This window comes from Odocoileus virginianus, chromosome 17 (genome assembly GCF_023699985.2).
Source record: "Odocoileus virginianus isolate 20LAN1187 ecotype Illinois chromosome 17, Ovbor_1.2, whole genome shotgun sequence".
Taxonomy (NCBI): domain Eukaryota; kingdom Metazoa; phylum Chordata; class Mammalia; order Artiodactyla; family Cervidae; genus Odocoileus; species Odocoileus virginianus.
In genome coordinates this window covers 31,779,808-31,801,223 of record NC_069690.1, presented here as the reverse complement: position 1 = coordinate 31,801,223, position 21,416 = coordinate 31,779,808, and the positions used below count along the sequence as shown (strand labels likewise).

General features: G+C 41.8%; 1 protein-coding gene across 22 annotated transcripts in view; it reads right to left on the bottom strand.

The window, feature by feature from the left end:
* The window catches only part of NCOR1 (nuclear receptor corepressor 1), a 120,644-nt gene that overhangs the window by 23,894 nt on the left and 75,334 nt on the right, over positions 1-21,416 (bottom strand). For 16 of the 22 annotated variants that reach the window (XM_070479155.1, XM_070479154.1, XM_070479153.1 and 13 more), the window contains 13 exons: positions 20,839-21,391; positions 18,166-18,295; positions 15,192-15,387; positions 8,601-8,750; positions 7,700-7,860; positions 6,146-6,266; positions 5,951-6,052; positions 5,520-5,620; positions 4,663-4,831; positions 3,507-3,647; positions 2,194-2,277; positions 1,484-1,740; positions 894-1,254 (listed from right to left, as the gene is read on the bottom strand). In XM_070479155.1, the coding sequence (XP_070335256.1) occupies positions 894-1,254; positions 1,484-1,740; positions 2,194-2,277; positions 3,507-3,647; positions 4,663-4,831; positions 5,520-5,620; positions 5,951-6,052; positions 6,146-6,266; positions 7,700-7,860; positions 8,601-8,750; positions 15,192-15,387; positions 18,166-18,295; positions 20,839-21,391 (2,526 nt within the window). The remainder of the gene's footprint in view (positions 1-893; positions 1,255-1,483; positions 1,741-2,193; positions 2,278-3,506; positions 3,648-4,662; positions 4,832-5,519; positions 5,621-5,950; positions 6,053-6,145; positions 6,267-7,699; positions 7,861-8,600; positions 8,751-15,191; positions 15,388-18,165; positions 18,296-20,838; positions 21,392-21,416) is intronic. The other 6 variants (XM_070479172.1, XM_070479165.1, XM_070479166.1 and 3 more) reach the window with 4 other exon arrangements.

Below are 21,416 nucleotides of genomic sequence, written 5' to 3'. Positions count from 1 at the left end.
CCTCCCCTCCCTGCCGCAGATCGCTCTAACAGGCAGAGCCTCTCCCTCTGCAGGGCAATTCTCCTCCTTCAAGACCAGAACCAACAGGGTGTAGGTTTACGCCAGGGCCCCAGATGGACATTTCCCTCTTCTCCTCCCTCTGTGTGGCCCCTCCAACCGCCCACGGGAGCCTGCACATAAGCCCTCGATAAACGAGTACTGCACTACAATCTAAAATGCTCAGTGGAAACACTTCTAAGGGCCTTAGATTGTTCACAGACCACCTGGTAAAAATCCATGCCTCTCATACCCCAGATGTCTCTGCAGCAGCATGAACCCCTAAGGTTCTGGTCATAAAACAGAACCGACAGTAATAACAGTTCACAATTCACAATTACCAAGTCTTTCCTACACTCTGTGCACTATTCTGCCAAAATCCTTTCAAAATATCACCTCATTTTATCTGCATAGCAATCCTATGAGGCCAGCCTTGGTATTACACCACCAATTCACAGATGAGGACATTAGAGCACAAAAAACCTAAGGAACGTATTCAACTCTGTGCAGTAAGAACCTCAATTCACCCTTAAGCAGCCAGCTCCATGGCCTGAGCACTCAGACAGCAGACACACAGCAGACAGTGAGGAGAGCTGACCGTCCAGACTGACTTTCAGAAATTCTCATGGTTTAGTTGAAAATCCATGCCAAGCATGACCTGTTCCACCATTTCTGGACTCGAGTGCACTGTGCACTTAATGAAAACATTAGGCATTTTACTTGCAATTATGCCTATTTTCATGGGCAGCCAATCTCCCAGAGCACAGCAGACAGGCTACAAGACCCTGGAACCAACGCCGGGCCAAGTGCTGCAGTGGATAGCATGAATGGTCAGACAGCATACGAGAGCAACACACCTTCAGAAGGTCTGCTCAGCATGGGCGAGCCCCGGGACACAGTGCTGGTGTAGCTCCCCGGTGTGCGCCGTGCGCTGGCGTCCTCATAAATTCCCGGGCTCAGCTGTGCTTTGGGAGCTTCGTGGAGAGTGGACCTGAGGACTGAGGGGCCGGAGCTCACCACCGACGTGTGCCGGGACCGCACGGGCTCTCCTGCCTTCACATCCTCATACTTGCCCCTTTCTACCACTTTAACATTCTCGGGCACAATTTCCAATGGAGGCATCCCACGGGGCAATTTGCTAGGCCCCGTGATCAGGGACTTGACATTGTGTTTGATGGCAGATTGACCCGAGCTGCTGTCGAACTTGATGGGTGTGCCCTGTGGGTCAAGAGACAAGTGTCACAGGCAGCCCTGTGGCCGGGCTCCATCTAAGGTGCCACACTGGCATGTGCCAGTGAAGGGCAGCTGAGTGCCCATGCCGCACATGCTCCCACACCAGAACTGAGGTCACAGAGACCTCCACGTTTACTTCCAGGAGATCCAATGTTTACAATGATCTAGAGCCACTGATAACTACTGCTGCACTGTGGTCCAAAGCGGACGGTACCTGGGAGATGGAGCCCTCAATGACGGGCCGAGCACTCGGCACCACCTCAGGGGTTTTCCGACTCTCCTGAGCCAACATGTCCTGCCGGGGGATCTCGTGAACGGAGCGCCCCATCTCTTTGATGGTGGTGATGCCATCATAGGGCTTTCCTTTGGTGATGGCACCTTCAAACGCTCGGATGGGTGGACTCTCCCTTTTAATCTGTTTGGGGTACTTAAGGCCATCCTCGAAACTTTCAGTTGTCGCTCTTGGTGTGCCTTCAAAGAAGGATTCAAGAAACACTTGGTAAATTAATGCCACTGAACTATACTTCAAAAAACTGTTGTAATAGTAAATTTTGTTGCATATAAATTACCATAATATAAAGAAATTAATGCCTTGCTGTTTGCAGTTTCTAATCAGTTTTCTGTTTACAGTAAGATCCTTATGTAAATACTCATGGCCATTATTTTGGGGGGGTTGTTCAAGACTTAATATATCATTCATCACAATCAAGAGTGGTTCTTACATAATAAAGATGTCTGTATTCAAAGATTAAGCAACGATCATCTTCAAATAAACTATGAAACTCAGAGAAGAAGAGTTATAGTTAGGGTTAAAATACCTAAGATGTCAAAAGGGAAGATACCTTGAAAAACAGGCTTCATACCCTGCAAACTACTTTGGCCCTGAGACAGCTGTGAACAGAAGCAAGTGAGCAGAGAGTTTACCGTGCATGATGGACCCAGACAGCACGGTCCTGTCCTTGAGGTCAGAGTGAGGGCTCCCTCTGGGCAGCGCACGGCAGATGAGCCCTTTCAAAACAAGCAGGTGGTTTCGGTGTTAGACACAGCACAGATGTCAACTCAGGAACACAACTAACTGTTCTAAGAGGACACACTTCTGACAAAAGCTCCATGGAAAAAGGAGAACTGTTGTAGATTTGCAAACTAATCAGAAGAACATCATGGGAAAAATAAAAGCTGGAAGTATCCACTTTTAAAACTGCTTCTTTTCAAACATTTTCACAAATAGAAAATGGCCAAGGAAAACATCTAAGTCAAAGCGTAGAGAACAATACTTTCAAAGCTAAGTCTAAACCCTCAGTGCTTTTTTATCAAGGCGAGAGAAAACACAGAGGGGCTGGAAATCACTGTTAAGCTCTGAAGAGAAAAACATGAACGATGGATACCTCAAAAACAGATAAAATACACTAAAGATGCAAACCAAAATGAAACACATGTAAATAACCTTTTCAGATGTTTCATGTTACACTGCCAACAAATTTGAATGGAGGAAAGTGAGATTTTTTTTTTTTTTAATTATAGAGAAAATTCAGCTCTTAGAAAATTTAAACTGGCCTTCAAGACCGAGGAATCCTTACCCTGTTTCCCGTTTCTCATCTAGATTAAAATAAAATAGTTGAGTCAGGTTAAGACTTAAGGAAAGTGAACCATTCACAAAACAAACCATGGTGATCATGTGATGAAGGCATGCCACATGATCAGCACAGAGCCACACAGCTCTCTCTTCCTCACATGACTGCAGGTACAACCCCTCAACTGACAGAGCAAGAGACGGGCACAGACAGACGCACCTGGAAAGAGCGAGATTCAAACATGTCTCTGCTCTATACGTTATATACCTCTCTGCCTGCCCCACAATAAAAACAAGTGCTCGTGATGAACTTCACATTTTTAAACTCACTTAAACAGGATCAATCTACAAATTATATGAGCATTCTAACAGTTACCTATGATAAGATCACTTTTGTCTTTACTTCCCCCTTCACTGTCATGTACTGCTTGATTTAGATGTAGAGATGAACATGAATTTAAATGTTTACTAATAACTTTCATATTAGTATATTAACTACTATTATACATTTTATACCACATGTATGTATAATATATTAACATATTTATGTTTCATTTATATATTGATATAAATTTCACGTAGAAATGACAGATACTAAATGCAACCAAACTCAACAATGCAAATTGGCTGTACGTATCTAAACAGAGCTCTGGAAACAACACCTTACCCTCCAGCGGTGCTGATACGGGAGATTCCCTCATAGACAACCCTTGTTTTATTGTTCCTTCCACTGATTCATAGCTTCTTTTGAGACTGATTTCATGAGCTGTTCTCGGACTCCTCGTCCCGTCTCGGGCATTCTTAATATCTGCAGAACACAGACACAAGTACTGCTCGGATAGAGCCCAAGGCCTAAATAAGTTACTTTAATCTCATGATCTCATGAAGATAATATAAAAACTGGTCTTAATCTACTACATACCTACCTCTGTAGATGATACTTATAAAAATGTTTTCATTGATTCAAATATATTTACTGAGGATCAGGCATAAACCAGGATTTCAGATATAGGGTGTAAATTAGGTCCTTTCCCTCAAGGAACTTAACAATAGCGGTGGGTCCAGGTTAACTAATGGCAGTTACCACTGAGTAACCGGTACTACAGACAGCGGGCAATGAAACTGCTGGAAAGGGATCTGGGCACACGAAATTTCAGGTAAGGGTCACTGGACACAGCACTGCGACTGACAATAGTCATCGCCAGCTGAGCCGGTTGGACATGGTGGAAAAAGGGGAGATGCACGTCTGGGCAGGACAATGAGATTTCAGCACACTGCTCAGAACAGTGCGCAAGCTGAAACTTAAACTCATGAACACATCTAAAGAGGAACGTTTAGAGACAGACATTAAAACAGTTACATTTAAGGTGAATTTAAATTCAATACTCTTTCTAGGATTATCAGACTACTATCTACTCCTTAATTCTTAACACGTAAAACTGGCATTCCTTTAAAATAGAAGGGGGTCAAATCGCATTCACAGGGACTTGTTTTTGCTGAGCAGACCTTTAGCTGTGATTCTATTAAACAGAGATTCTTTTCCTAGGCTAAGTCTAATGACCACAGCTGGCAGTGGAAGCCACCACTCAGGGGACACTTACTATGGGCTCCATGCTGTTAAGCACTTTTCACTGACTGTCTCAGTTTATTTTTCACCAAGGTTTCAAGAGAAGTACTCACGTTAACCCTTTTTATATTACAGAGAGGAAACCTGGGCTTGGGGAAAGAAAACTCACTTTCCCAAAGCCAGCAGGTAAGGAGCTAGCCCCACACCCCTGTCACATGTGACAGCACCAGCTTTGGAGTGGAGAGGCGATACTTACTGTCATAGGATAAGATGTGTCCACTTTTGCCTTCGTAAATAACATGGCCTTTGGAGGCGGCTTCCTCCCGGCCTTTCTCAGGACTGCTCTCTTCAATGGACAGTCTAGAAACAGGTCCCTTCACCAATGCCTCAGTGGGTATGCCAGCCTGGGACAGAGCTGGGGTTCCCTGCCATTCAATCAAACACAGGCAGCATGAGCATCACTTCAGTTGACAAGACACAAGCGCTCAGAAAATGTAACCTGGCACACGAAGCATCAGATCAAGCCATGACCTCAAATGAGAAAGGCCAGCACATGACGGGAAATTGGACATGTTTTATAAACATAAAGAAAGACTGAACCTTGGTCCTTGAACACTGCCATGCAAAACTTCCTAAAATGCCAATAGGTATATGAGTTGAGTCAGCCTTCTTCCCCACCTCAAAGTTAAACCACTATGAAAGTACTTAACTCTCAGAAACAAAATTTGTCCTAAGGCCTAAATTCATGCAAATGTAATTAAGCTTTTTCAAAATATCTAAGAAAAATACAATGACAAGCCAATAATTTATGATTTTCCTCTCAATTTCTGTTTAAGCTGAACACATGTTAAAAGCTTTACCAGGCAGAGTTGCATCAATTATAACTTGTTTTTTCTGCCAATTTGCAAATAATCCACCTTTTTCAATGAAACACAGTATAGGTGATTTGGCTTGTGGTTTATCATCCGAGGTTTATCACAGAGACCTGTCCCAAATCCCAGAACAATGAATAACTTTGTCACAACTTGTGTTAAAACAGCCAACCCACTTGAGACTTCACTTCTGCTTTTCTCACCAGCTGTGGTTTGGGTCTTGGGAAGGAGAACAACTGACCTGGGTGATGGAACCTCGGAGGGACGGGATGCTCTCCACAGAGAGTTTGCTAGAGGGCGTTCCCCGAGTTATGCTTCCTTCTTGAATGGCTCCTGAGGTACCTGGATAACAACAAAATCACCAGCCAATCACACCCCCACACCTACAAGAAAAACAGGCCAACAAAACCAGCCCCTGCTTGGGAGAGAGGAGAAAAAGAGAGAAACGCAGCCAAAAGTGTTTTACTGAAACGTACTTCAAAAATAATTTCACAATTTTTAAAAAGAACTGCAGAAACACAAAATTTCAAAGTCTTAAAATGATTTTTATATGGAAAGAAAACTTAGAATTTAAAGGCTCTAATTTAAGAGCCCATCTTTAAAACATATTACTGACTTCCCTTAACCCATTTACTGGGGACCAGAGTATATTTCTGCCCTACAGCGTCTTACCTCTGACCACCCCTTCGTGCTGGGCTCTGACCAGTAAACCCTCAGGCTGTGAGTTCTGGCTTCGGGGAGAGAACTCCTCCTGTTTGATGTAGGGCACGGTGGCTGTGGGCCGGAGCAAGACAGAGTGAACTCAAGTGCCAAGTCCCCGACTGGTGCGCCACAAAAGCGGCTACAGTCCGCCCCCTCCTCACTGACCTGGCTTGGCGGCCTCCTGCTGCCGCGGCAGTCCCAGAGAGATGGAGCCTGCCGAGGGCTTCGCTGCCTCAGGGGCGTAGGAGGCCTGATTAGGAGAAGGCAAGTAAGTGCCGGGTGTTCCCTAAAAATAATGTTAAAGGACTAGAATAACACTGTCTCTTCACAAGGTCAGCTCTAGAGTTAAGGTACACATTTCTGCTTAGAAAACTTACCACCCATCCACCCTCCACCGAAACTAAGAATAGGTATGCATAAAGCAAGAAAATCCTTGTCGCAGATTGGTTAAATTTTAAAAGCTTTTAAAAGGAGCAAGACATCTTCCAAAATCACCCTAAATTTTAGGTAGATTAATGTGTATTATTAACAAATCACATGACTGAAAACACTTAACCATACCCTCAGATGTAGCTACCATTATTAATTGCTTTTATCCCTCGAAAAAATGATAGAGGAAGAACTTCCAAAGACTCTCCTCCACAAAGGCAACCAGAAAACTAGCAGGAAGGTTAAGAATCAGCCCTTTAAGAACTCTTTTCCAAATCTATAACCAAACACCTGTAGAAGTCTGGGAGCATTTAGTCAGGAAAATGGCGAACTCTGGTGAGAACTGTGAGCTCTGTGACCTGTAAACTTGCTCTGCTGACCCCCATTGCTGGTCTGCTTCAGCCCTTAGAACCCACAGCTCTGGTCACATGAAAGTACGGGGTGGGGGGGTCAGTCTCAGGTGACTGTCATTATCAGATTGGCTGAGCGGTTCTCTGAGACACCCCACTTACAAAGCTGTCTTAAAACTGGCCTAACGGGGTGGGGAACAGGTGTAGGCTTGTCAGAAACAATTAGTCAATGGACTCCTCCCCTGGCCAAGGCAGTCAGAGCAAACAATCAGGCTAACCATAAACTGTAAGAGGAACATCCTTTGTGGTCCAGTGGTTAAGACTCCATGTTTCCACGGCAAAGGGTAAGGGTTCCATCCCTGGTCAGGGAACTAAAATCCTGCATCCTTTGAGGTATGCCCCACCCCTCCCCACAAAAAGGAAAAGCTAAAGAATGAGATGTCCACAGGGGTCTGCAGAGGTCCAACATCTCCCTGGGGACCTAGAAGGCCATACACATGTGCAGGCTGCACACTGGCCAGGGGAGACTCCAGAAGGCCGTGCTTCCTCACTGTGTGTGGTCCCACCTCAAGGCTCTGTGATAGCAGGAATTGAGGAGGAAGGCAGTGTTGTCGGCTGCCTGGTTGATGAGCCCCTTGGTAAAGACTGGGAAATTTAAGTCCTTCCGGACACAAAGCTCCCTGATCATTAGCTGACCACCGATTAGGCAGACAGAGATCTGAGTGGCCACACATGACACTGTCACTCAGTTTGGGGACCTAACTTGAACAAACTTGCATGCGCCATGGAAGACAAAGCAACTGCTGCATTTTTAAGTCAATGTCTCGTCATAAATAGATTTTCATTTAGACTCTGACAAATTAATATGGGAGGGAGAGAAAATCTTTACAAAGCAGTAACCAACAGAGAATCTCCTGGGAAGAGAAGCCAGCCTTCTTACCTGCGAGATGGAGCCTCCCAGTAAAAATGATGGTTTCTCAGAAGCCACTGTGGTTTTGGATGACGGGATGAGAGGAGGCGGCGGCCGAGTGGGCCGAGTTGTTGGAAGCCGAACCCCTTCAGGAAGGTTAGTTATCACCTGATGTGGAGCAGGCTGGAGGACTTTTAAAAGGAAGAAAAAAATTATTCAAAATAGTCAATTTCCTAGTTTGTGATGTCCCGCCTATCTCAATTATTTTTTCAATCACAATTCAATCGTAAGTGCAAGATGAATTCGAGGATGAACATTTCTATTTTAAATTTCCTTCACTTAGATTAAATCTGTATCCATACTCGGGTCACAAATGGTATCTGTGACATTGAAATACTCAACTCCCTGTCAAACCAGAGCTTTCAGGCTGATGTCCATTTCAGACTATTTCTGTTCAGCTTATGCAAACAGCAATCTTTAGTGATTTTTTCTCTCTCTGCACCACTCCTTGGACCTCACACAGGAGGTGAAAAGAAGGGTGTTTCTTAGGGACAGCTGATAGTACAACTCTAGAAAATATACAGATATAACTGACAGCCAGTTATATGTCCTCTTTGCATCTTGCATAATTTGAGAAACACTGATTCTGACTCTCATAGACACTTGAATATTTTTTAGCAGGGGGTGGATCTCAAGATTTTTACAAAGTACATGTACTCATAGGAGAACAGGCAGTCAACGTCACAGTATACAGGTATGAACACAAACCTCCCGGTGGCCCAGTGAATCTCAACTGAATACAACTGAAGATGGGATGCAGAGAAACAAGAAAGGAATTCTGAAACAGCGGGGACGCGTCCTGGGAGCAAACCACCCCTGCAAGCAGTATAGGTGGATGGCCAGCAGCCACGGCAGGAGGATTGGTATTTACCTGGGGGGCCACTAGAGCGGGCTGCACTCACACCGGGCTGCGGAGAGAGCCTACACGGTGACGCTGACCTGGCCGTGGTACTGTGTATCTGTGCCTCCTGCTCTAGAGCACGTGTGGCCTCAGCATAGGGCATATAGGCGACTGATTTTCCTATGGAAGTTAAAGTTACCAACATAAGGGAAGAACCCCAGACTGAAATAGCAAGCGTGATAGGACCAGCCCACACTGTCCGGAGGCAGATCCAACTCTATGCTACTATAGAGGTCTGGGTTACAAAACTCTACACGTCCAAATCTTCTGTGTAAGCACCAGTACTCTGACCTAATGAAATCCACAAAAATTCAATGACAATTTCTTCTTTCAAAGCTCAAAGAACTTCTCTGTCCTCTCATTAGGAGAATCAAGTCTTTTCACATGCAGTAAAGATCACAACAGGCAAACAGTGGATTATCCAGCCATTCTATGAATTCAAGTATACCCTGAATTAGAAGCCAGAATGCTGAGGATTTTGACTTTTATAATTAGCCTGTTGAAGCCCACTGCTTAGTATTAGAGAAATAAATGCAATCAAGAAACGGAAGAAGGATTTCAAAATATGCAGATCAAAATAATTTTTAATGCTATGCAAACTTATGAATTTTACTATAATAATGCTAATGAAAATTATTCTACTAATTTGCCTCCACATGAAGTATAAAAATAAACTTTAAGCATTTCAAGGGCATATCAGATATGCAGAGTCATATTAAGAACTAAAAACCACAAATATATATAATTATATAATTTTCTATATTATATATATATCTTTTTTTTTAAAGAAAGTAAAATTGAAATACTATAATTTTAGAAAAGAAAGTAAAAATCATCTGTACCTTTTAAACTGTGGCATTTAAATGTCTGTGGCATTTTATTTTATTTATTTATTTTTTTTTCCTAGGAAGCTTATACATTTTATTTTTATAAGATATTTTACATACAGGCATACATTTCAATCATATATGCAAACATTTCATGGTAATAATTTATTGCAATTGATTTCTAAACTTAAATTTGAAAATACACAATAATTTAACTCACCAATATAAAAATGTTTCTCAGTCCTTATCCTTTTGTATATATCAAAATAATTTTCAAGATTAGACTCAACTTTATTCACAATAATCTTAGTAACAGTTTTCACATCTTGTGCCCCTGTACATATATATGTCCTTTGTATGACAGTGTATATTTTGTCTCAAACCTATTATATAAGTTAGTAGGTTAAAAGCTTGGGGATGATAGTTTCATAGTTTATCATCACAAAACAGTATATTTAATACTCAAGTCTATATAATTACTCCTGCTAGGGTTTCAACAGTTGCTCCACCCACAGTCTGTGAACAGAGTGTCTTTATAGAGCCTGTAAAGGAATATGGTTCTAAAGAAATCAGTCCAATTGTTTTAGCAATACAAGGGCTGATGCAAAGTAAACATTTGTGTGGTATCTTAAGAAAGAGAGTCACTCCCATACATTTCACTGATGATTTGCATTTCTGTATGTCATCACAGCAACTGCATATGTGTTTGTGTTCGAACTGGACATGAATTGCAGGGAAAACTTAAAAGAGTTAACTGACTGTAGAACTTCCTACTTGTACACACCACATGGCTAGGTCAAATCCACACTGCCAAAGAGGCAAGAAAGTTTCCCCTGAAGGGCAGGCCAACTTGTGAATGCAACTTCCAGACTGATCCTGTTAGAAGATGTGCTGCAAGCATACCAAGAAGTGAGGAAAATCTGCAAACAAAATCATGCTGTTTGATCTTTGCATTATGTCAAATATAAAGGAAAAAGCTGCTCCTACTAAAGGAAATTGTTCTTAACAGCATAAAAATATTCCAGTACACACTGACTAGTACGTTTCACTTCTGTCTTTCAGAGAAACGTTTTATACTTCTTACTGATTTTGAACACCTTCATCCTATCTGTGCGTGAAATACTGTGAGGCTAACTGTACCATAAACCGATCAGCATATGGATGACTAGCGACTAGAATAAATACAAACCCCCAGAATTTTAAAAGATCTGAAGAGTCAGCCAAGGATGCCAGTTGTCAGTCTGGGCTAGTTCCTTTTCGAAAGGGTTGCCAGGCGCACGCTCAGCCCCTCCTCAGTTATCTTTCACTCCACTACCTCCCACTGGGTGCATCACCAGTGCCAGAAAATTCGCGAAGCATCTGCGGCAAGTAACATCTGGACCTCCAAGGAAGCACCTTCTTGCTAGGAAAAGTCTCCAGCATTTTCTGGACTGCGTCCCCTCTTCCTCCAAAGCGCGCGAGGCTCTCCTCCACGTGCGCGCCTCCTTCCTCCAAGGGCAGAGGATCCCAGAACCGCGACCACCGCTGCTCCGGCGGCAGGGGCCGCCGGGACGACCCCAGGGGTGGCGGAAGCCAAACAGTGCGCAAACTCAGCGGCGCGCTCCGAACTCTCCGCTCGCCTAAACCTGAGCCTGTGCACAGGGCTCCTGTCGCCTCGGGAGCGGCGGGCTGGCGGCCTGGGCCGGAAAGGGGCCCCCAGTGCTGCAGGAGAGGGGCAATTTGGGAGCAGCCCCAGCGCGGACCTGCGAACTGAGGTGATGGCGCGCCTTCTTTAAATCCTACCCACCCATCCGCCCCCCGCCGCCCTGCACCTCCGCCCGCTCGGCTCTGGCCGAGAAAGCCCGCCCAGAGGGGCTCCGGGTGCTGTCTGTGGCATTTTAATGTCTGCCAGAACAAATTCCCATTCATGCTTTATTCTTTTGCTTACCTAGTTTTATCCACTTGTTCTTTCAGATAAATCTAAATTTAAATCATTTTGAGTACTTCCTCCCCAATGTATCACTGGAATTTTCACTGGATGTGTATTTACAGAAGACTTGACATTTTATAGTGAGTTTTCCAATTGAGGAACCTTGATTTTTTCATATAGGTCATTTTTCATAATTTCATAAAATTATTAATATATATGTATTTTTATATTGTGAGTAAAACCATTTGTTTCGTATATGTGGGAAAATATATGTATATATATTTTACACACGGACTTCTGCAGATATAAGAAAGATAGATATAGATCTCTGTATATCAATTTTTTCTGAGAAACTTAATGAACTTTCCTCTTAGCTCTAATAATTTCTCAGTTAATTCTTCAGGCTTCCAAGCTGGATAATCTTCCCCTGTGAAAAATAATTTGCCTTCTCCCTTCAACAGTAGCCCTTTTGTTCCATTCCTTTCTCCCTTAACCGCAGTGACATGGGCATCCTCACAGGTCCTTTCTGAAGAGAAGGTCTCCAGCCTCTCCCTGTGAAGTAGGAGGTCTGTGACTGGTTTCAAGTAGAGAATTGACTAGCACAATTAAAATGTTCTTTAGCTTATTAAGGTATTTTTAAAAACCAGAAACAGTGAAAGTAATGTCAGCTAATAGGAATCTGTACTATGCGCAGAGCACTGAGACTACAGAAGTATCTCGTTAAGCTCTCAGGACTAATGAGATCATTAACACCGTTTGACAGAGGAGGCAATTGAGGCTCAAAAGAATCACACCCTAACTGCTCAACAGAGATTGGAGACTTTCCTACAGTGGTGCAGTTCCTGGCCTGAGCTCTGAGCCGCAGTGCAGTGATGGCTTCCTGAGCACTGAGTGCAGAAATTTCACATGCCTCTGGGGTCACCATCAGGATGACGCTACCCATTCCATTCCTTCTCTAACTGATCAATAAGTGTCCTAATACTGTGCAGATTTATGAAATAAACCAACTACAAAAGAAAATCATGTCTCCCTTTCTAGACAATTTAACACAAGAGCACATAATATATATATATTCACAATATACATATATATATATTTACTATATATATATATATTCAGTGAAGGATGGCTTTATAAGTTTATAAACATACAGAAAAATATACTTGTCATAATAGTGTTAAATAAAAAGACGAAATTTTAGATGGTTCTAAATACAACCATTTAAGTCATCATGTACTCAGTTGAAAAAATTTAAAAAAAAGAAACCAGATTCAGTTGCACAGAAGCATTAACTCTTATTCTGATTGGATTTTGTTAAAACCTGCATTATAACTTCACTTCTAACTACCTTTACACGTGTCAAGTCTGAGTTCTTTCACTGCAGAAAAAAGGTTTCCAACTAAAGCAGGAGTCAGCTTGTGTAAATGTTACTGGAAAATGAAAACAATTTTTCTCTGAGGCTTTTTCAAGCTTTTCTACAAATGGAAAGGCTTAAACCGCCTATCTCATAAACAGAAGGTGAACACAATCCAACAGGTGGACAACAGGTGCTGCCTGTTACCTTCTAAATGAGCCTGTGAAGAGAAAAGCCAGAACAGTGTTCCTACCTCACATGGACAACACCAGTTGGTAATTCATTCTCACTGTATTTACCATTCTATAAACTATTCTATGATGCTGCACCAAAAATATTCCTATTAAATACTCTACATACAAGCAAGTTAATTGCAAACATATAAATGTTATTTGGGAGATTATCCTTTTAAGCAAACTACAAAATAGCTATAAATTCAGGAGAGCCTTCAGCACTTGTTAAAGGAATTACTGGATGAACATACTAGCTAGATTAGCTAAAACAAAACCTAACCTTGGAATAAAAAGTAATCAACCACCCCAGTTTGTAGAGAGGTAGACCCCAGTTTGTAGACATCACCTTGAACCAAAGTGATGTCATATTAACAAACACTTTAGTGTCATACTGATCACATAAATAATGACAGCCTGGGTTTAACACCACTGCATCACTGTTTAAAAAAGGATACCATTCAGATCTAAACCACATGGATTAATGGGACTGATCATGGAGAAATGCAATTCAGAGTCTGAAGTCTCAGAACTTGGGGCTAGCCTACTTCAGCCTCTCCAGCTGCCAATACAACCCACTTTGTAACGGAGATCAAGAAAAGAGCCTCAGTTCTTAAAACAATTATACAGACATATTAGAATGATTCAGGTGTTGTCAGCTGAATAATGCTAAGCTTTAGCATAAGTTCAGAAAACACTATGTTATTTTTTCCACATTTTAATTCTGTTTCAAAAAATTTATTCTAAATCATTTATGTAAGGAATAGATCAAAAGACTTAAATTATTCTATAATTTATCATTTTCATACTGACAGATTTTTCTCATCACTGGAATGCTCAAAAGATAAGTACTTCTGCTAAATCCATTTTTATCTTACTTCATTTAAATCATTCCTTTAAAATGTAATTGCTGAGTACACATTATGTCAATTACTGAGTTAGGGATTAAGGATTCTCTAGAGGCAATATACTAAAAGCTCACAAGTTAACAATATTTTTTTCTACCTTCATTCAAGAAATATTCATTTAGCACCTATTATACATACAGCCGTGGTGGGTATTAATCTGGTTCACATTTTTAATAGCCTAAGATTTATATTTAAAACACTAGCAATCTTATATGTAAAACTCTGACACAGGAGGTTCAGTAACTAACTGTTTACTCCTGGTGGGATGGGGACAAGGAGTCAGCAGGGTCAGTTAAGCACCCCAGTTCCACTTTTACATTAAATAGTCCTTGAAATGCACGGTGTTCTACAGCTAACAGCCCTTACCTTATATAAGGTACTACCAACAGTTGACTGAATCATTACAAAAAATGAAACCATAGTCAAAGAAGACTTTAATGGTCTCATATTCTAAGTATGTTGTACTAGGCAGGCCATTGGTTACTATCAACCAGACTACTACAGACTACTGACTACTAGGTGCCATTTTCTAACCATAACAGAAGAATTTACTAAAATTTAATAATGGCTCCCTTTCTTATTGTTTTAAAACAAACTAAGTATATCATGCACCAACTAAAAACAACATGCACAACTCAAATCTGTCACTTGAAGTAACAACAATGACACACAGGATAACAGCACTCTTCAAGGTGTCTATTACACTATGCATATGCTAATATACTACTGCTACTTATTATACTGTATGTAAAATAATGCTGAACTACGTGTTATAAAACAATACTGAATGCACATTCTTTCTCAGAAAGGCAGAGATATAGCTAGATTAGACAGACATGTATTTGCACTTTACTAAAGCTGAGAAGGTCAAGTGGCTTGCCCACGACCAGAGTGAGGGGTAAGTCAAGGTCTGATTGAATGTGCCACACAAAGCTGATCTCACCATATCAGAGATTTAGAATATTTCCCTGACTTGCTTGGAGGACAGGTAAATCTCACTGACTGTGAAAACTCAGATGAATGTAGCAGAAAGAATGGCCATTACACAGTCATCAGCAGTAAGGTGAACATCACAAAATTCACATTAACAAGAAGTCTACTGAAAACATCACGGCTACAAAACAAACAAGCAAGCAAACAAACAAAAAAAAAAAAAAAAGAAAACATCACTGCTATCCTTCAGTGATCAAAAACACCGACATCCCTTGACAGTCTTAACCGAGGATAAGGTAAGGAACTGCATCTCTTCAGGACAGCGCCATGAGCCAGGTTTCAAACGCAGCTGTTTCCCACCACCTGCATTCGTGTCCTGGGCGGTGTGCTCGCTACCCACCTTCCCAGTCTCTGCTGGGGCTCCGGGCGGCACCGCACGGGCTGGTCGAGCTCCGACACTCTAGGTCCAGCTGCTCCTGCCGTTGCCGCTGCTCCTCCAGGAGCGCCGACTCGTGCATGGCTTTGATGTGCCGCTGGTAGAGGGCATAGCCGCTCACGGGGGTCCCAATTGGGATGTTACATGGGGTGCAGGAAACCTATAGGGAGAAAAAAATCTAAATACGCCAGACACCAAAAAGTAGCCGTTACCATCTGTTGCAAGTAACCCTTATTTCTATATAATCAGACTGCTTGAAGTGGTTATACCATTTTTTTAATCAAAGTAATCTTCAAGCTTTATTCTTAAAACACTAAACAATTATTTTCAGACTTGAACATGATATAAATCCCAAAGTTGTGGTAAGACAAATCAAAGTCAGAAATCAGAGTATTTCCATCTGCTTTTAACTCAAGACGTTGAGCCCCTGGTAGCTCAGGTCTGGCCCACCCTCTTCCTGACCCTCATAGGTGCTCACACCCACGTGTATGGATTTAAATGTCACCTCTATGTTAATGGCTCATAAGCAAATATTTCTGAGACATTTTCTCCAAGTTCCACACTCACTGCCCTTAACAACTCCACTCAGATACCTCAAAGCACCTCAAAACTCACATTCAAAATGGAGCTTCTCATTTGCTATACCGAACACTTCTCTGGCTTCTCATACAAAGCAGAACCCCAGCAGCTTCAGCCAGAAGTCTGGCGGCTGCCCTGGCCTCACCCAGCTCCTCCCCTCCACCACCAACTCCTTAAGAGGCCAGTTTTCTTCAGACAGGCCAGCCCCACCATCCAACACCACACTGCCATCCCTCCTGCATTCCTTCTTGCTGCAGCCTGCTCCTCTCTCACAGTGCACATCACTCAACACCATGGGCAGCTTAGATGCTTGTTTTCTCTGTTTTCTCTCTCTCCCACCTCATAAAGAAAAGAATCCAAGCTGCTTTGTCCCAACACTAAACAAACAGCCCCTAACACAGCCCCTCACTTCATGAATATGAGCATCCTGGGACTAGCAGAGAGCAGACCCTTTTTAGAACCTGTTATCTGAAGACCCACAGTTTTTTCCACTGCTGTAGGTAGGATTTTTCACTGCACTCATAATACACACATAATTTTCTTGCCTTTGGGTTTTAGCTTTTATGTAAATATGCCTTTTCCTTCTTTTACTATAAAGCAAAATGAACTGCACTGGCCCAATCAAAACATTATTTCCTACAATGAGTCTTCTTTAAGTGTCTCTTTAACCAGGAAGTGCTCCTTCCTCTGAATCATTCATAGTATATTTTTCAACCTAACAGAGCATCACATTTTAATTCTTTTAAATTTTTATTGTGCAGAGGGGACACACATATACCTATGGCTGATTCACACTGATGTATGGCAGAAACCAACACAACATTGCAATTATCCTCCAATTATAATAAATGAATTTTAAAAGTTGAGGCAGTCAGTTCTAATGAGATGGATGAAACTGGAGCCCATTATACAGAGCGAAGTAAGCCAGAAAGATAAAGACTATTACAGTATACTAACACATATATATGGACTTTAGAAAGATGATAACGATAACCCTATATACAAAACAGAAAAAGAAGACTCAGATGTATAGAACAGACTTGTGGACTCTGGGAGAAGGCGAGGGTGGGATGTTTCAAAAGAACAGCATTGAAACATGTATATTATCTAGGGTGAAACAGATAACCAGCTCAGGTTGGGTACATAAGACAAGTGCTCGGGCCTGGTGCACTGGGAAGACCCAGAGGGATCGGGTGGAGAGGGAGGTGGGAGGGGGGACTGGGATGGGGAATACATGTAAATCCATGGCTAATTCATTTCAATGTATAACAAAAACTACTGTAATGATGTAAAGTAATTAGCCTATTAAAAAAAAAAACTAAAATAAATAAATAAATAAATAAATATTAAAAAAAAAAAAGTTGAGGCAGAAAAAGAAACAAGATTTTTTTCTATGTCTAACCAATCTAAATTTTCTGAAGTCAGAGATTATGACATTTCACAAAACATAAAAAAATGTTACCTTGAACTTGGCAGACCCTCAATTTATGTCCATTTGGGTAAATCAATGAATGAACAAATGTTTTTTTTGGTGAGCCTATTATTTATCAGAGGCACACACTTAACTTTTACATATTGTCATGTGACCTAGGGAACAAATTTTTATCCTCTGAAATAAAGAGCTAGAACATAACTAAGTAAAGGATCAATACTCAAGACCAGAATTCAGGATCAAAAGGGAGTCAAATTCACAGAGATTAATAAGGTAAAATGCAAATAAAACTAGGTTTGAACTGTATACTAAAGCTAACCATAATCTCTATAATTTATTCTAAACATTCAACATCTAGATATACTATTTACTCATTTATATTTACTATTATCTTATAGCAAAACAAAACAAACACAAAACTTTGTAACATTTATGGCTAGAGCACTACATTTCTCTTTTTTCCTTAACTGGAAATGGATCATTTCAATCAATTCTCACATGAATTCATTTCAAAAAGCAACATATTCATCAGATGAATGAATAAATCAAATGTGGTCTATACACACAGTCTTAAAATAGAAGGAAAATCGATATGTGCCACAATATGAATAATCTTGAGGACATTAGGCAAAGTGAAATAAAACAGGCACAAAAAAACACAAATACTGTATGAGTTCACTTATGTAAATAGCCAAATTTATAAAACAAAAGGTAGAAAAGTGTAGGGTGCTGGGTGCAGGGGAGAATGATGGTTTAATGGATATACTTAACCCTACTGAACTGCACACTTAAGAGTTAAGATGTAAATTTCATGTTATGTGATGTTTACTACAATTAAAAAAAAAAATCAAGCACTGATTTGAAAAGAAATGTCTCTAAAGGTCTTTGTTTTCAACTCTACTTTTCTTACTCACATTGAAAACTTACCATTGGTGGGATGACAGCAGCTCGATGTTGAAGCTGAGGCAGGTCCAGTGGGTTTGGTTTTATGGGTGATGAGACCAGTATAGACCCAGCGGGATTTAACAACGAAGGTTTCGAATCCATAGGAAACATTCTGAAAATGCAATTAAAAATGACTAATCAATATATTCTTATTGAAGACTTTAAACATACAATCACCATAATTCCTTGTAAGTTAACATGTACACATACACAAACATATATCACATTGACCTTACATATTTGAATACTAAGGAAAAAAATCTACAAGGCTAAACTTTCAGGTAAAGAAACCTAATGTTAATTTATAGGTTGATATTCATCTGCATCTAACCAACAGAACAGTCTGAACAAGGGCCATTAGGGAATGTCAGGTCCTAATTTACCATTAACATAGGTTACAAACTAGTGTTTTGCTAAGATGAGAGAGTCTTTTTAAAACATCTGAATAAATCACCATCATTTTAAAATCAAGAATTTCACCCAGGGACTTCCCCGGTGGTCCAGTGGTTAAGAATCCGCCTGTCAATGCAGGAGACGTGGGTTCCATTCGTGGTTCAGGAAGACCCAACATGCCACAGGGCAACTAAGCCCACGAGCACCACCACTACCAAAGCCTGAGCCTAGAGCCCAAGCTCCACAACAAGAGAAGCCACCTCAATGAGAGGCCCACACACTGCAACAGAGAGCAGGCCCCACTCACCACAACTAGCGAAAACAAGCCTGCACACAGCAACAAAGACCCAGCAATGCCAAAAAGAAAGAAAGAAAAACAAACAAAAAAAAGAATTTCACCCATAATTCCAGATTCCTGGTTTCTCATGAAAACTGGGGAGAAACGGCACCGCAGAGCAGCACTCACACAAGGCAACAGCAGGTTGAGCTCACAGGGCTGCCCGTGCTCCCCACCCAGTCCATGCTCCCTACCCAGTCCGCGCTCCCCGTTCACCCTCTGCTGTCTCACACTGCACCACTTCATTCAGTTTCAGGACCCACACTTGAGTAAAGGATGTCCAGAATAGGAATTGGAACATTATACCTTACAGGCGCCATCATATTTCCCAGTGTTGTCAGTTACTGGGGAAGGTGAACATTTGAAAGGTATAAATTGGTAGGAAAACTAGAATGTGTAAAAGAAAACAACTTTTTACACAAAGAATCAAGATTATAAATATTAAAGATAGAGACAACAGAAAGTGTCATTTTGACAGCTTGGAAGCGAAGTGAACTAGAGGATCATCCAGAGAGTGCCATGTGTTGATAAGGAACGTCAGAATTTCACGACCACTATCACAGTCAGCCCTTAGGTGCTCCTCCCCTTTATGATTACTGCCATCCTAATTTTCCCTTCACTCATAAATTTATAAATAAGTCACTTAAAACCAACAGCACAGAACACATAACTCTTATTTTAGATGACATATTTCAGTAAAGCATGCTTAAAAAAGGACCATACAGCTTGAATCCATTTATGTTTAAAGTTTGGAACAGTTAAAATCCACAGTATTGAGACATGAGAAAAAGAGTGCTAGAACCTTCAATTTTCTGAAAAAACCATGTTAAGTAGGAGCCCTATATTATTTCTATTTTTGCTGATTAAAATTCTATTACCTACTACATAAAAATCTCCTTGGGGAAATCATCACTGTTATGTTCAGTATCATTCTAGCATCAAGTCCCATTTTTAAGTATATAAGATGTACAATATACTGGAAATGGACCAAAAGCACAGTGACACCAGGACACACTATAGAAGCGGAGCTCTGAGCAGAATCTGGCTGTCTCCTGAGAGCCTTTTTCTTATTAAAAAGGGGGAAAATAGAAAAAAAGAGCAGAGCTGGGTTTCTGGTCAAATGACATTTTAGTCTAATTCATTCTACAATTTGCACCAATCAATTCAACATGGTACAAGTGATACTGTGATTCTAGATGACTGCATTTCTTTCAAGGAAAAGTAAACACCCAAGAAACTGAGTATACTAAAGAAGGTAGTATCTACTCCTGTAAAATTTACTTTTTTTACAGCAATTGTTACAAAAACCATAAAGATTGTATTTCCGTTAATACTAATTTGACTAAAGTACTTAAGTTTTAATTTGTATCATACCTGTACTTTAAATTACAAATATGAATAATCTACAGTTTTAAGTGATACAAAAAGGTGATCATTACAATTACCACTAACTTGAATCAGATTATGCTTTCTAACACACTTTTCCTCCAGTCCCCATCTTCGCCCTCAGCACCTCTCACATCTCACACACAGGCACTGAGGCCTTGCTCCGAGGCTGTTCCGTCCGAGGGCAGAGCTAGGGCCCCTGCCTCCCGCCTGCCCCTTCACCACGTCACATGGCTCGGCCACCATAGCGGCAGGCAACTGCGGTTCTGGTCACAGCTCTGGGAGCTGACCGCCCTTCTCTGCTATCATATGGGATGTACCTAACGATTGATATGGAAAGAAGTTAAAGTCTTTAAAAAATGACTACACAGTTCTTTTTGGTTAATCAGGTGACCAGCATCAGAACCCAACAGTAAAAGCAGACAGACTCTCTCACTGGCCAGTATTCACACAGGAGCAACCTTGGCAGCCAGCACCACCCTGGGTTCAGTCTGCAACCAGCAGAGTAAAGACAGGGGAGGTCAAGGAGGGAGCCTCACCGCTGCCTCTCGGGCTCCCCATCCACGTCCTCGTCTGCACTGCAAGTGGCGCTGGAATCGTGGTCAGACAGGGGCTCAGGCCTCGGGGCGCTCAGCTGCTGGGCCACCCCCAGATCATCCTCTCCAGGCTCTGGCTTCTCGCCGCTCCTCTCCAGGTCTCTGTCTTTGAGGTCCCCTTCGACTCTGGATGGACTGCTTTCTGGCACCCGCATTTCAACATCCACAGCATCGGCCTTGGCGGCCGAGGGGAGGTCAAGAGCAGAAGTGCCTTCAGCCCCGCGCTCCTCATGCTCCACCTCCATCGGCTCGGCCGTGTCCACTGTGATGCTATCATTCACCGGGGCTTCCACACTGTCATCCTCGGCTGCTTTTGTGCTCGCAGCTGCCGGCGAGGGAGAAGGCCTGGGCACGGCGTCAGGGGTAGCCTCCAGCTCAGCCACAGCCTCAGCAGTCCCTCGAGGAGGCGCATTTTCAGTGCTGTCTTCGCCAGGCTTGACAGCTTCAACTGGTGAAGGAGAAGGAGCACTTTCTGTATCAGAACTATTTTCAGCACCTTAAAGATAATGATACAGCATAAA